Source organism: Meleagris gallopavo, chromosome 2, assembly GCF_000146605.3.
Source record: "Meleagris gallopavo isolate NT-WF06-2002-E0010 breed Aviagen turkey brand Nicholas breeding stock chromosome 2, Turkey_5.1, whole genome shotgun sequence".
Lineage (NCBI taxonomy): Eukaryota > Metazoa > Chordata > Aves > Galliformes > Phasianidae > Meleagris > Meleagris gallopavo.
The window spans coordinates 61,948,027-61,963,732 of record NC_015012.2 but is presented as its reverse complement, the minus strand read 5'-3'; the positions used below and the strand labels follow the sequence as shown (position 1 = coordinate 61,963,732).

At 36.1% G+C, this 15,706-nt stretch overlaps 1 protein-coding gene across 1 annotated transcript; it reads right to left on the bottom strand.

Moving 5' to 3' along the window:
• Nucleotides 1-128: 128 nt before the first annotated feature.
• On the bottom strand, nucleotides 129-15,604 carry LOC104909815 (proto-oncogene tyrosine-protein kinase ROS-like). Its single transcript, XM_031552508.1, has 11 exons — nucleotides 15,291-15,604; nucleotides 13,535-13,588; nucleotides 12,366-12,425; nucleotides 11,731-11,757; nucleotides 8,643-8,703; nucleotides 7,833-7,981; nucleotides 6,451-6,589; nucleotides 4,683-4,884; nucleotides 3,897-3,973; nucleotides 1,833-1,955; nucleotides 129-846 (listed from the first exon to the last, which is right to left on the bottom strand). The coding sequence occupies exons 1-11, from the start codon at nucleotides 15,402-15,404 to the stop codon at nucleotides 623-625; spliced, it is 1,230 nt and encodes a 409-aa protein (XP_031408368.1). The 5' UTR covers nucleotides 15,405-15,604; the 3' UTR covers nucleotides 129-622.
• Nucleotides 15,605-15,706: the final 102 nt, after the last annotated feature.

The following is a 15,706-nucleotide window of genomic DNA, read 5'->3' as shown; positions in this document are numbered from 1 at the left end:
TTTTTTGTACTGGGGGCTCCACACTTGGATGCAGTATTCCAGATGGGGTTTCACAAGAGCAGAGTAGAGGGGACAATCACCTCCCTGCCCCTGCTGGCCACCCCTCTTTTGATGGAGCCCAGAATACCATTTGCCTTCAAAGCTGCAAGGGCACACTGCTGGCTCATGTTCAGATTGAAGCAGTTGTACCCTCAGCTGTCATCAGTAGTATGAAATACCTTCTTTCTTGAACTTCTTTTGCTATCTGTGAAGAGTATTATAATCTCTGAGCAGTGATCACACTCCACCTTCCTGAAGAAGAGTGTGAACTGAACAAGGTAGATGGAGAAACAAGTTACAGGAGCAAAGTCATTCGTTTTGGGCACAGGCTGGGTATGAAGTCTGTCTCAAAAATAAAGCAGTTGAAATGAAAGCTTTTTCTGTCCTGAGGAGAAAAATTAGACAAGGAGTCAGAGTTCTCTGTAGCTTGCTTGCTTTAAATATGACCTGATTCCTCTTTTTCTTTTCTTTTTAAAACTTGGAATATGTGGGTTGAAGTTTAGAATCTATTTCTGTCATTATATTTTGTGCATGATACTTACAAATCAGAATTTCTCATTTAAAATTAATTATAGGATTTGTTTCAATGAAATAAGAAATTAACAATGCCCCGGAGCATTACCTTTTCATTCATGACAAAGTATATTCTCTGGTAAAGCCAATCTACTGAGATTGATGTAATGTTGCCCCAGCCAGTATAAAAGAGTGTTAGGTCAGATATATCAGACATATCCACAACTCCTTTCATCCAGATGGAATTCCCCTCAGAAAAATAGACAACTTGCTGGTAAACATTCACAGAAATTCCTAAAAGTAAAAAGACATGCACACAAATAATATAAGAAACATGTCTCGTATCAATTTTTCGGTTATTTTTCTTATCTGTATTTAAAACATAAGTACTTTTCAATCTGTAGCCCAGCCATTGGACAAAAGTTAGCTTTTTCTCTCCTCCACTCCCAGCTTTCGTTCAGACAATGAAACTTTCTCCTCTGTTTGTAAGTCACATTATTGTGAGAAAATTCCCTTCAGAAAGGTAATTCAGAATATACAAAATGCAAACCAACTGCCTCCTCTGTAAGCCAAAGAGATGCAGTTTGTACCTGCTCACAAAGCACCATACACTCTAATGTAAGTTAGACGTTATCTGTCCCAGATCAGTACTATCAAAGAGTATTTAGTCTGGGGCAACATTCATGCTCTGGTGTCTTTGTGACTCTGTGAACTGCAGAAAACAAACTCAAATTTCCTCACTGTCTCCAAGGACCACATACACACCAATGTAGATAAGAGACATTACAGTGGCAAGTAATTTGAGATAACATGGTAGTCTGGTGAATTAGGCTACTTAAATGCCTTGTTACAGAACTCTGTGCCCCAGGATTATTGATGCTCTAGCTTTAGCCAGTATCCTTTGCCAATTTATATTAATTCTTCAGTTTGAACCACTTTAGTTCCTCATATTCTTGTTGAGAAAACACAGCCATCAATCACTGGAAAGCACCTGCTTTGGTTTCATCTTCCTTCAATTTATATACCTACTGTAAAAGTCCAGCTCTGAACTAGTTTGCTTAGACTCAATGCAGAGGTAGCACTGGGGAAAACAATTTATCTCATCCTAAAGTGTGTCACTTTAAATAGATCAAATTACATCTTGAAAGTTCCTATTTCTCACCATTGACTACAAAGGCAAGATAATACTCTGTCAGACTGGGTTAGGTTCATTCTGCCCTTGGTGAATACAGATATAAGTTACACTTGAGAGAGAAAGAAAGATCCTGATGATCTTTTACCTGTAATGTTGTGCTGTATTGTACCATTTTGCAAACAGTGGGATGCTTCAAGGAATTGTTCCATGTATCTTTTCCTTAAAGACTGGTTTCTGGATAGGAAGAGCCATTTTGCTTTTTCCTTAACTAACAAAGGAGAAATTTAGAATTGAGACAGAAAATTACAGTACAGTAATGTTAACTCAGATACATTATTAACAGACATGCAAAGGCAAGTGCACATACACATATATATACACATATACATTCTTATATTAGCAATGATTGACTCAAACTTTGAGTGTTGAAAGGGGATGGAGTTATTCACCATTACACCAACACTTTCTGACTGCTTGTGTAGGGTGTGAGTGCGTCACCTGGATTTCACAACACTGGTTTCTATAGCAGTTGTATTCTTAGTGAAAGAACTCTGGGGCAAAGGAAGCTCTGACAATTTCCAAGGAAGTGAAGGTACTAAGACATTCACACTGCCCTGAAATCCAATGGAAATGGGATAATTTATCAACACCACCACCAGACTTATTTGAAAACTATATACTATCATCTCACATGCCTGGGAAAGAGTAAAGCAAATATGTTTATTTCATGTAATTTGTTAGGCTTACCAGTAATTTTCTTCAAGGAAAAAATCATTTTCGCAAGTAAAGAATGGTAATGGGACAAAATTGTCTTCTTCAAAGGAGATTACACACATAAATATATGATACATATACAATATATCACATATATTATTTTGTGTATATATATATATACATATACATAAAGGTAAAGAAAGAGAGTTTTTGTCACTTAAACTGACTTCTTGCTTATACAGACCGAAGTATCTTACTATGGAGATAAAAATCTCTGCAGCAAACCTGTAACTTCTGTCTGGGCTATGTATAGCTCTGGAAAAGACAGCTAACCTTGCTTCTAAATCTCAGGTCCCTGAAAGTTAAACACATCCCCTGCTAAACTGATTTTACAAGGTAATTGCATTCATTTTAAGAAGTAATGTATAATTTCAAACCTGGATTTGGTTAATTTAAATCTTTCCTTGTCTTTTTACTTCCAGTTTCAAAAACATTTCTGCTATCAGATAACATTTCCTCATATGGTTAACACAATGCTGTGATCAAATGCTGTCTTAATCCATTCCTGGATAATCCAAACAGATGGAGATGTATGCAGGTCTCACATGATGCAGATGCTATGAATCATTTTGGTGATAGTCTCACTTGCAGAATAGAATAGTTCAGTTGAAAGGGACCTACAAAGACCATCAGCTTCAACTGTCTGATTCTTTCAGGACTAACCAAAAGCTGAAGCCTGTTACTGAGGGCTTTGTCCAAATGCATTCTGAACAATAACAGATGCCATGCTTGCTAGAGTTTGGTTAAGAATTTCCAAGTATTTGACAACTGGATTTCTTCAGAAAGCGTAGTCTTATGTTGTTGTTGGGTTTGGGGTTTTTTTGTTTGTTTGTTTTTTTCTGAAGATGCATTTTCATAGCACTGAATTTGTTTTTACTTGTGGTTTGTCTGAACACAAACTTTCCTCTGACAACCACCTTTTTTTTCTTTGATTGATACCTACAGAGTATCATTACTTTTATTACTAATAAGTGAATATAGCAAAAATAAATACTGCAATACAGCAGTAAAAGCAACAAAAATATGTGCTTTCACATTTTTTGCATGAGGTAACTGTGAACATTTTGATACGAGTGTAACATGATATATTAAACGTTATTAAAATTACTTTTTGACGAGCACAGGGATTTAATATGGAAAATGAAAATATATCTTCTTAGTCACTGCCTCAGACCACTTATGTATTTTTCATCTATAATATAATTCAAGTTGAACTTGTATGGCTCTACCATCATCTCAGGTTATTACTGGGCTGTGTACACAGTAATGCCTACAGCCAAAAACAGGGCTGTCTCTGATGTACTGTTGCTTCCTCTGTGTCATGCATTAATTTACAGTCTAAATATCCTTCTCTTCTACCAAGGACACAGCAATCCAGGAAATGTGATTTTAGCCCCAGGAACAGATGGTGATAAGGACTCTGCTACACCTGTACCTTTGGATTCCGGTGTTGTGATGTTGGCTTCTGCAGGGGGTCCAGCTCCAGCCTCATTAACAGCTACAATACTGAACCTTTGGTGAATCAAAGAGACAGGTTTTGGTTTGGGGGTTTCTTTTGAGACATTGCTTGAGAAACATTTTCTCAAGCAGAGCAGCTGTAACAGAATTGCTTTCCTTTTGGAAAAGATCCACTTACATAAAATACTCTTGGAAATCTATAAGAAAAATATAACCAATCAGAATCTGATTTCCCCAGATTTGAAGCAGCAATAGCATTTTCTAAGTGTAAATTTCAAATGCGGTATTAGGCTCAGAAGAGTAACTCAATTTCATTTCTAAGGAAGGCTTGTATTTAGCAGTGCAAGAAGAATGCAGGCTCTCGTATTTAACAAAAATGGAGGAAACTTTCCAGATGTTTAAAGAAATAGAGAGAGCTGTTCTACCATTTCCTGAATACAATGAATACATGCTATGCAGACTAAAACAAACAAACAAACAAACAAAAAGCAACAAAATAAACAACTAAGAAAATGCAGCCTATTGCCCTATATCAAACTGTTTTTCCCTCTTCCCCCCCTGTCTTCTACATAACAATAAGAAAGATAAGTAGCCTATCCATCTTGAATGAGTCCATTATCTGAAGGAAAATACCTGTGCTTTTAGCAAGAGAGTAAGTAAAGAGCACTACTGCGCAGATATGGCATTTAGACACACCCCGTTATACCTGAGCAAGATGTGATGTAGCGCTCTTGGCTATGTTGATTATCTTTTCTTTTTGTACCTGTACGTGCTGTTTGGGAAGGTAGAGTAGAATTGAAAACTGTGCCCTCTTGATGCTCTCAACAGTTCGTGATTCTCACTGGTCAGTATCAAGTTGTATCCAACAATCAATCCATTGGGAAAAAGTGGTGGAGACCAACTAACTTCAACAGTGTTTGGACTTGAACTCTGAATATCTTTAATGATGGGAGCTGTAGTAGGAACTGTAAAAGACAGAAATAATTCATTCTGGGATGGCATTTAAGACATCAATTTTTTTTCATTTTTCACATACTTATTTAGATTTTATATCTGTTAATACTGTCTTTAGTCATATTTATTAGTAAAAATTAATTAATACATACTACATATACTGGTGAAAAATCAGATATTAGGACCAGGATTAAAGGATCATGAATAAAAGCTGGCCTCACTGCACAATGCTGAAGACAAGTAATTTCTTATTTGTGTGAATAACCTTTCATTTCTTCTTTCCCGTATCTCAATCTGCTCCATGTGACAGTGGACAGAAAAGCAATAGTGTGCTCTGTGAGATGTTGTCCTCTAAATTGTGCCTCTTCAGCGTTGTATCCATATCACATTTTCACTGAAGGTCATTGGTCATCTATACAATTGTCTTGTTGTAAAAAGAAAAAGAGGAAGCAGACCAAGCCTTACAAGGTGACTTTTAACATCTTGCGTAGTTGTGATCTTCACCACAGTATACTTGGGAATCTGCTGAAAGCTAAATCTCAGTTTTCATAGACCTTTCCCTGTCCTCTCTTCTCTACGGATTTTTCACAATCCATAAAATAGAAATCTTGAAGTTATACTTCCTTCTACTTTATATATTGAGAGTTCGTTGGTTTTATTTTTCTAAAGAGATGCAAGGTGAAAGTGAAGGAAAAAAATGTATGTCACACAGGGACATGAACAGGTACTTTAAAGTATTGTTTCAGCATAAAGCTCAGTGAAGCTGGAAAACAAAGTAATTTGATATCATGAAAACTTTTTTTCTGTGACATTATATGCACTGTACCATGGGATGCAAAGTAAAAGTCTATTGAACCTTCCCTGATGCTATATTCAAGGCTGTATATAGCTTTCAGTATGAAAATCATATATCACAACAGGAAAGGAACTGGTATTTATACAAGGTTCCTGATAGTTAAAAATTTTTTATCTCAGTTCCATGAAACACTGATAACGTACCATGACATCACGTATTGTCTACAAGACAATAATGTACCAGGAAGTTATATTCAAATATTACAATATTATGTGCCTTCTCATATGAATGATGTCTTAATTAAGGAACAATTAAAATGTAATTTCTATCTCAAAATAGTGGAGTGCTGGCAGATTCCATACATAGTGTCTGTAGATATACAGACTTTTTGCATACAAGAATATAAACTGTAATGTTGTAATAAACATTTCAGCAAAAGTTTCTTTTAAAAAAAAAATAATGTCTGGGAAAATGTGTGTATTTCATTCAAAAAGTTTTCATGCATAAAATTATCCACTGTGTCCTTACAATTTTGACTCTTTATCTTTCTGTGCACATTTTTAATACTGAAAGCAGGAAACAGCCCTGAATCTTGTAGCTCAAATAAAAAGATTCTGTAGTATTTTTGTCCAGTCTTCTGCAGTTACCTAGCATAAAACATGCATACAATACTTGAGGTTAAACAACATTTTTATTTTTTTTTCCTGTAAAAGAAGCAAGACACAAGGAAACCTAAGTGTCTATAATGCAGTCCTGAAAGACTGATAGTACAGTACATTACCTCCAGAAGCATGGGTCCGGTAACTGGGACTTGATGGAGAATGGAGCTGCAGCTGAGAGGTTATGATCCAAACTACTCGAAACTCATACTCTGTGAAGGCTTGAAGGTCCTTGACTGTATATGAAGTTTCAGATACTACCTATATCAATGCATAAACACACAATTTTCATTCTTCCTCCATTTTAAGTTACTACACAGGTTGCTATCTGCTCAAAACATATTTCAGGATACTGGACTGCAGTATCCAAAAGTTTAAGTGAGAACAAACTCTGGAAGATATTTGTGGCACAAATTTTTGGTCTTTCTTCCTTCCAAAATTTTTTACCTCCTTTTTTATTCAGAACACACAATCAAGTCTAAACAATGAACGAATGTGTGGAAGGATGGACGCAATAGTAAAACTGAAGAATAAAGTTTAAAGATTAAATAGTAAGACATTATAGGCACTGTATTCTAAAATTTTGATATAATATGCACTATAAATATAAGATCCAGTGTCTCCTAGATACTCTAAAATATTTATGGTCTGACGTTATTGCTCCCTGTTATTCAACCTATTATTAATTCTCAAGGGCTTCCTGCTTAACAGATGGTCATCATGCCTTCTTGTACTAACTTGCTGTGCTCTGTAAATTGTTTCAAGAGAGATGATGGCAAGATAACAAGTGTGCAGTTGACGCAAAATAACGTAATACAAAAATGGCCATACTGAATCAGAAAGCTCTTAATTATATTTCTCCAGAATAATCTCAGTCTTGACATTTTTAAAGCTAGATCAGATTTATTTATTGGCAGTATCAGTATTTAGTAGAACTACTTTTTTTTTCTACAGTTTTTTTTCTACAGTTATTATTCCAATCATTTTTTTTAATTCAGTAATTTAACATCCACATATGCGGATGAACATCTTAATCACACATGCAGTGATGAAATACCTTCATGTGCTTGTTTTGTACTTTCTGCCTGCAATTTTCCATCAAGATTCTTTTGTTGGAGGAAAAGGAATCATTGTTCATTTCTCATTTTCTCACACTATTCATAATTTGGGAAACTTTTTTGGCTATTGTATTATCAAATGTTTTTCTAAAATGAAGCAAAGAACAAATTATATACATAACCTGTGCCCTACAAGTACACTAAGAATCCTTACATGCTTTACTGATCTTCGCAAATTGCTAGAAAACAACAAAGCGATCACCTAATTTACCTGTAAATTACAGCCACATCTGTTCCAAAATCTGGCTATTACTCTCTTTCCTCACGTGATTTTTGGCTTGTTTACACTCTATTAATAAATTACCTTCTTTTTTATCCCAGAGAAGTAGGACTGGATTATAAATCCAAAGAAACCTTGCAAAGTAAAAGGAATTGCATTTCTTTACCTCTGTGTATCTCCAGTCTCCAGGGAGCTGATGGAACTTCCACTGGATAATATATTTAACCTCAGAGATATTAGCTGGCTTCCAACCCAATGTGATATGGTGGCTTCCAATGGTAGATGCAAATGGTGCTCCAGGCTTGTTCAAATAGTCTGAGGGGAAAATACAACCTAAGAGTGAGAAAAATCCACTCATGGCAATCTCTGGGCATATTACTTCAAACACCTGACAGCAGTGAAGCACAGAAAATAATTTATTTTAAATATTGATGAATAAATCACAAGATATCTTAAACATAGTTTGATAAGCAAGCCTGAACTGGGCCAAGCTGACTGGAAGACAAGGTAGATACAATTCAGCACTTAGGTATATGCATTTGTAGTCACAGGTACCTGATAAATGTCTGCTGAACAGAAACCTAGAGAAGATATGGGAGACTTCCATAGAGAGGATTTTCAGGAGGTCTATTTCAACAGTGCTTACCCTAACTAGAGTATTAGCCTAACTATAGCCATGTAAATCACAGGAGCATTTGGCAATGATTTCAACATAGAAGTCAAGTTAAGGATGGGCACTCAACAAAGTATCATCTTACATAGTTGAGATTGGATTCAAAAAGTCTCAGTACGTGAAGGGGAAAAAAGCTGTTATTTCATTTTTATAAGAAAAACAGAAGAAAATAGTTGTTTTCTGATGAAAGAAAAACATAGGATATATCTTTTTTTTTCCCCTTAAAGAAATTCAGCAAAGCAGTAATCGGAAAACTGCATTTAGCAGAATGTGAATCAGACACAGGACTACACTCAGTCTTACTCTGTGCTTCAACACCATATGCATCCTCTGCGCGACTACAGCCAAACTTGCAGGAAACTGTCTGTGGGAATACAGAACTTACTGGTTAGTTTTGTGGAAATACACACATCTCAAATACATACAAATCCTGTAGGCATTTTGAACACATAAAAATCTTGTGGAAATAATTATGTGGTTTAAAAAAAATAAAGTATCAGAACCACAATCTCATTCCAAAGAGTTTTCTGAAAGCCATTCCGTCAATTTCACTGAGCACTGAATTGGGGCTTTCATCCTTACACACTGTCTCTTTGTGGAAAGCACAAATACGGAGCTGTTTTAAAGCTGGAAACAGAGTGCAGTGAAGTTAGGAAATAAGATTTTTTAACTTGTTAGTGATATATTTTACATTTTATATTTCACTCTTTCCTGCTTCTTTTATTTTTAATCAATGAAGCACTTTCATACAAGGAATTTTCAAAATGGTTGAAATCAATAATTTGTCAGGGCAGCCCTGGCTAATTCACACTTCCTTGATAGTATTTATGTCCTGGTTTTGGCTGGGATCAAGTTAGTTTTCTTCCTTGTATCTGCTATGGTGCTGTGTTTTGGATTTGGTGTGGAAATAATGTTAACACATGATGTTTTAGCTGTTTCTGAGCAGTGTTTACACTAAGCTTCTGGTAGTGCTCTGCCAGTGGGGAGTTGGGAGTGCACAATAGCTGGGAGGAAACAGAACCAGGACATTATATGGCATCATGCAGAACTAAAAAACTGGGAGAACTGGCTGTGAAGGCAGTCCAGTTCTCACGGTTCTTTTATCATCGTTATTAATACTATTTTCCCTCCTTGTTTTGTCCTATTAAACTATCTGTACCTCAAGTTTTATACTTTTTCCAGTTCTCTCCCACATCCCACTGAAGATGTGAGTGAGCATACAGCTGCATAGTGCTGAGCTGTATGATGAATTTAACCACAACCAGTTACTACTCCTCCTACAGTCATGTCCACAAACCATAATCATGGCATTATCCTGGAATGATGAGTTAATCACACTCACATCTTAAAAATAAAACTCCTAAGAGGTTTCAATTTAGGTAAGGAATCCAGTTGTAGCATTACCATGCTTTGTAAGTAGGGAGCTTAAAAAGAGATAGAAACATTTTCCAGATGCATCTCAGTAGATTAAAAATGACTCATAAGGCAGAGCCTCTGGAAAATTCAGAACTTTTGAGAAGTGATGAGTTCCATTTTTCTAGACTGGCATTGTATTTGGATTCATTTGATTCCGCAACTTTATATAGCCTATAAATCTTGAAGTTTGTTTCATACAGCAGCCATTTTTCAAATGATAATTGACCTTTAGATCATTCAAAGGCAATTTCTATGATTCCAGGATATTCACTTCTGGCACCTTACAGGCACTGATAGGGCATGTTTTTATAGACAACTCACAATTGCAGCTGAAATGGATATAAAAGCTTGTTCAGTAGTGTATCCCTACATACTATCTCACACCTAGGCAGGACATGCCATATGCAAGCATTTAAAAAGTATTCCCAAAGTTTTCATGTTCAGAAAACAAAAAATATTTCCAAGGGAATTATCTTGATTAATAGCAGGCAAATTTATGGATAGCAGACTTTAGTTATCAGCTGTAAGTTGCAACTTTACAACCAAGTACAGCCCAGTCTATAGAGGGTCGTGCCATCAGTTGATTCATAGTGCTTTCAACTTCACTTACTACAGAAATTTTCAACCATTTGTATTTTGTATTGTTTTCCTTTCTTCTTCTGATCTTTGTCAGCACCATAAATCCAATTTTTACTTGATGTAAGAGGATTACTGAAGCTCCAGCTCTTAAAAATTTTGAGGGAAATTTGCCATCTGCTCTGTCTGAAAACAAGAATTTATTCTCTACCTATGGCAACTGCCCCTTCTTTGCATATTACCAGTGAATTCAGTGCCATTTCTCTGTTCCTAGGCGAGAGGTAATATTCAAAAGGAGTAATACTGCAATTAGTAATGCCAATTGGACTTCACTCTTGGGGTGTGATCACTTAACAGAGCTGAGTCTATGCCAAAGGAGAAGTCCCACTCCTACCCCTCCTCCTTTCTCACAGACTGCAGTGGTCTGATCCCCTGCGTGCAGTACATGGTGTTCGCCTCACTACATTAGGAGTCAAATCAGCCAGCTGATCCAGCAGAAAGATAATCCTGAAAAGCCTTTGCAGTTTGTGAATTTAACTGGCATATTGTGTGGCCAGACAAGCAAAAGCATGCAAATAAACGAATCAAAAACACCCCGTGCTCATGCGGTCTTTCTACAGAAGTAATTTGGTTACTTACTGGAAAGTTCTTATGCTCCAAAACCACCTTATTTGTAAACCTTTTGACATATTTTTTTGTATTTTCAGAGATTAAAAAAGCACACTACTACCCTCCAAAAAATCTGTCCTTCCAATTACATTTCCAGCCTTTCAGCAGGTTTATACTCCAGCTCCTTTGCTGCGTGCTTGCCGCCATCTGGATACAGCAACTGAATCATAGAACCATAGAATCTGGCCTCAACAGTCCCAACTGCACTCCTGCCATCATCAGTGTCACATCCCACACTCTAAAGGACACATTCTTGAATTACATTTTATCTAATTTATGTCCTCTAACCAGTCAGGAATGTATTTTGCCCATTCTTTCTTGTTTAGCCTCCCTTTCTCTCCAAGCTGGTGTCATTCAGACTTCAGTAAGCATTCTTACAGGTTCATTCTTGATAGTATCAATGAAAAACTGAATAGAACAGAACTCCTGGGAGAGCCTAGAAAATAGCTTAAGTAGGTCTGCATTGTGTCTCATGCTGGTGGGATCAGACGGCTTTCTTTAAAGCAATATTCCTCGTTACAGAGCAGCCCTCAATGCAAAAACATCTTAGCAAATAAGCTGGAAAGAAGGACTGTATATTCAAATACATAACTCATTCTTCAGCTTTAGAGAATGTTTAGATAGATATGTTTGTGTATTTACATTATATTTTTTAGAAATGTATGAACATTGTAGGAGCTGAAATTATGATTATTTTAAGTTTGTGTCAATTTGATAATATTTAACTTACCTCACATTCTTTGGTGTATGTCTTGTTCTGACAGGAAACAAATAAGTGAAACAAGAAGCATAATAGTAAGTGAAACATAGGCTTAGCATAAATATAACCACAGAGTACTTTTAACAGCTACCAATTAATCAGAAATTTCTTACAGTGTAAGTACACTACAAAGTCTTTGTATTGATGAATAGTGAAAAAACAGGAAAAGACACACACACACACACAAAAACCACAAACTAGGGAAGACATGTTCTACTTTTACATCCAGATTTAGCAATGAGATAGGTCCCAGCAAAGTAAAATCCTTAAAAGGATTCTTCCTCAGTGCTTGAAAACCTGGGTAAGTGGTTGAGCTTGATGAATTATAAAGTATTCCATATTTTTGACAAACACAATTTAAACTTTTGATGTTACAGGTAATTCCTATGCCAAGAATTATTACTGATCCTGCTGGGTCACTTCCAACTTGCAATATTCTGTGATTTGTTTCTGAACAGAGAAATTATAAATGCACTGAAAAAAATTATGGACTTTACATCTTCTTTTAGAAATGCTGCTCTGATTAGGTTTTCTACATCTGCCATTATCTGTATTTGGTAAGCAGGAGACAAGTGTTATAGAACCAACACTAAGGCAATACTCACACATTTCAGTGGGCAATTGACTTGCATTGTTGCATTCCAAAACTGACATCCTTGTGTGCACTGCAAAGATAGATGGTGGCTTAAAAAGGACTTTGTAATCACACTTTTGAAGAGAAGGAAAACTCCAATGCTAAAGAGTAAAATGGCTCAGAGCAATTTGTTCATGGGGAAGAAGTAACAGATAAGCATTATGCAACAGAGCCAAGCACAGTGGACTGACACTCAGAAAAAGCCTCCTGCTCTCCAACAGGAAAGACGTAGTCTTTAAAATGGTATGTTTTCAAAGATGTATTAAATAACACGTTATTTGAACTTGATGTTGGACTTGTCTTGTTTATTGTCTCCCATCCACCTCTTAATAGTTCACTCGTTTTTCTTTTTAAAGGGAAGATGGAAGGGAATAACTTTAGAAGCAGGAGCCTCTGACATCATGTACTACAAAGCCTCATTAAAAAAAAAAAAATAGCAAGACTCAATAACAAAGAGCAAATAGTCAAGTCAACTGTGCTATGTATTGTCATGACAACACAGCCTTTTATGGTCCCAGTATCATAAAAGATCCAGCCTTGCTAGATACCAGCTGCGGAGAGATTGCTTCTCATTTATCTCTGCAGAAAATATTGATGACTGAATTCTCCATAGCTTGTCAAAGAATATATATGTAACTACCAACTTAACTTGTGTCAGTAGGAGAATACTGTCTTACAAGAATGCTGCTACAGAAAGTTCATGTTAAGCTAAAGAATCTCCCGATATCAGTACAAACCTTTGAAAACATACAGAACTCTAAATTTCAAACAATTGAATTAGGTTTTCTCCCATTAAACCACTGAGAAAGCAAAATAAGCAAAACTGAACTATACAAAGCTAGCTGATTAAAAGTTTTTAATGATTTACATTTTGGGGATAACACTGGTTTTGCCCCCTTTTTCTAAAGAATTATTGGTTATGAATCAGTGTGATAACAAGTTTTGTAGACAAAATCTAGAGACACAGAGTCAGGCTCTATACATAGAGTTTTCTTTAAGCAAAAAGACTGATAGTTGCCTCTTTAATCTAAGTACACTCTTATATACCTCTGGTCTTTGACAATATGGCCATTGTACTCATGTTATTCAAATAGCAGTAATGCAAACTGTCAGTAATTAACAAAGCAAACCATTACTCACTGCCACATTGATGTCACTAACATTGCAAAGGTTAGCAATTCCAAGTTCTCCTTCCTACAACAGGAAAAAATACTTAGATTTTTACAGAGTCAACATGTTCCCCCCAAATTATTTTGTTAAATTAAAACATCAGTTTCTTGTAAAACAAAATGCATTTGACTCATGTTTAACCATATGAATAAATTGATTTCTGACACACAGGTAGCTTCCCACTTGAGACCAATTTCAGAGCACCACAAGAAAGAAGATTTCGCAAAATCAAATACCCTTAATTTAATTATCATATATAGGAATTTGGCCCTCATCCCCTCATTCTGGTTTACTAAGTCAGTAACAAATGCTTCATAAGTAAATATGGAATAAATGATAAAGCCAAGTGTCTTTGACCTCTGGAGGGCAGAAGGACCTTCCTTGAAGCTAATTGCCTTTTATCTGGCCTCCTTTTGACAGACATTATGCAGCCAAATGGTGACCAGCCTTTCTCTTTTGCCAGAAGTGCTTCCCAGCCTATTTTTCCACATCACTCCAAGTGTTTAAAACCAGTCACCTCTTGTGCAGTACAAATGATTTGAGGGTCTACCTAAGAGCCTTTGGAAAGCTAAATGCTAGTTCTTAAGTTTGATCCTGTGAGCAAGTAAGATCATTCTTAACAAAACAACCCTCAGGAAGAGATTTTCTGCGTGCTGGGACACAGATAATGTGACAGTAAGTAGAACCCCAGACCCACGCAAAGCTGTCACAAAGTAAATGTGAACACAAGTAGACTGAAGAAGAAAAATAAGATTTACAGCTCTCAGATTCGTCTGAATCTCTGACACAATACATTCACCGAACATGAATGTGATTTTTCTGTCTTTCAAAGCTGATAGGAAGAGCAACTCATTTCTTATTCTGAATTAATTTAAGCTTAAATCAAAGGATCCCCATTAAAGTTACCACTGCATGCTAGGCTTCCACTGGGGAAAACAATTAACTCTTTCACTGGTGCTGGAGTTAAGAAATAGTTCTAAAGGAACCGTCAGGCAAATGTATGAAACAAAATGGAGCAGGTGATAACCTTCTGCAGTAAGTTTACACAGCCAATTAGCCCGGAGGCACACAATGTACTTTTTACAGACCAAAGGTACATGGTCTTCTAAACACATCAACGTTTCAAGCAAATAGAAACAAGTAGGTAACTCCTGAGAGCCTGAGGTAGAATTGTTGTTTGGATTTGTGAGCTTCTGCTTATCTTTATTGTGCATCAGTAGAAGGAAAAATACTAAATTCTCCTTGATTTAAAGGAATACTAAGAAAGGATCTAGCCACTTGCTTTACTTCTTAAAGATAGATCTATTATTTTAGAGATTCAAAAATGAAACTGAAACAAATTCAGAATAATTGTGGAAGCAACAGGGTTTTTACAGTTTCTCTAGGACTACATAAGAAAAATCACAGACTAGACGGAAACCAGTAAGTAAAGAGAATAAACTGAATGGAAAAAGTTTCTCTCCTCCACACTCCAGGTCTTTGGAATTTTTAGTAATCTAGGGACCTGCTGAAACAAAAGCATAAAATGAAAACTCATGCAATCCAGCTAATAGGCTATTTTCTTTACCAGGTTTTACAAATTCAATTGTAAAGTACTAATTCTCACACTCTGCTTTTACTCAAATATGGTATTAAAAAATTAAAACTTGATCTGTAACTGAAAATTCTTACAGTGCTAACAATCAGATGGATTTCAAAAGATTAAGTGGAGTTTTTCAGAACTTACCAGGTTACTTGTACATAGGTCTTGACAATGTTTTGAGAAAGAACAATATGCAGCAGAAATCCAAATGAAATAAAAAGTACCAAGTCTGTTCAGCAGCAGACAAACGTTCCTCATAACTTGAGAAATTTCATCTGGCAGTCTGATTCCTTCCTTGATTTGGCCATACAAATTCCTTCAAGTCTAGCTGACAGAGACACAATTGTGAAATTTCTACTTTACAATTTATTAAATATTTTTAATTCTTTGTTTACTATCCATTCCTTGTACGACCTTTCTGCTTCCCAGAGCAGTTGCCTTGAAATTGCACAACATCTATTTCACAGTTTCTTATTAAACCACTGAAACAAAAGGGGTGACCAATGAAAGTCAGCGTATCTCCTTACATAAATATCATTAACGTCAAGAGGAAACTAAGC

Excerpts from the sequence above, each read along its gene's own strand:
- LOC104909815 (XM_031552508.1), bottom strand. The coding sequence starts at position 15,404 with ATGAGGAACGTTTGTCTGCTGCTGAACAGACTTGGTACTTTTTATTTC. Across the intron at positions 11,758-12,365 it reads TCAATTGCCCACTGAAATGT|AACAAGACATACACCAAAGA; the intron begins GTGAGTATTGCC and ends GTTTCCTGTCAG. Across the intron at positions 6,590-7,832 it reads GAGACTGGAGATACACAGAG|GTAGTATCTGAAACTTCATA; the intron begins GTAAAGAAATGC and ends GCATTGATATAG.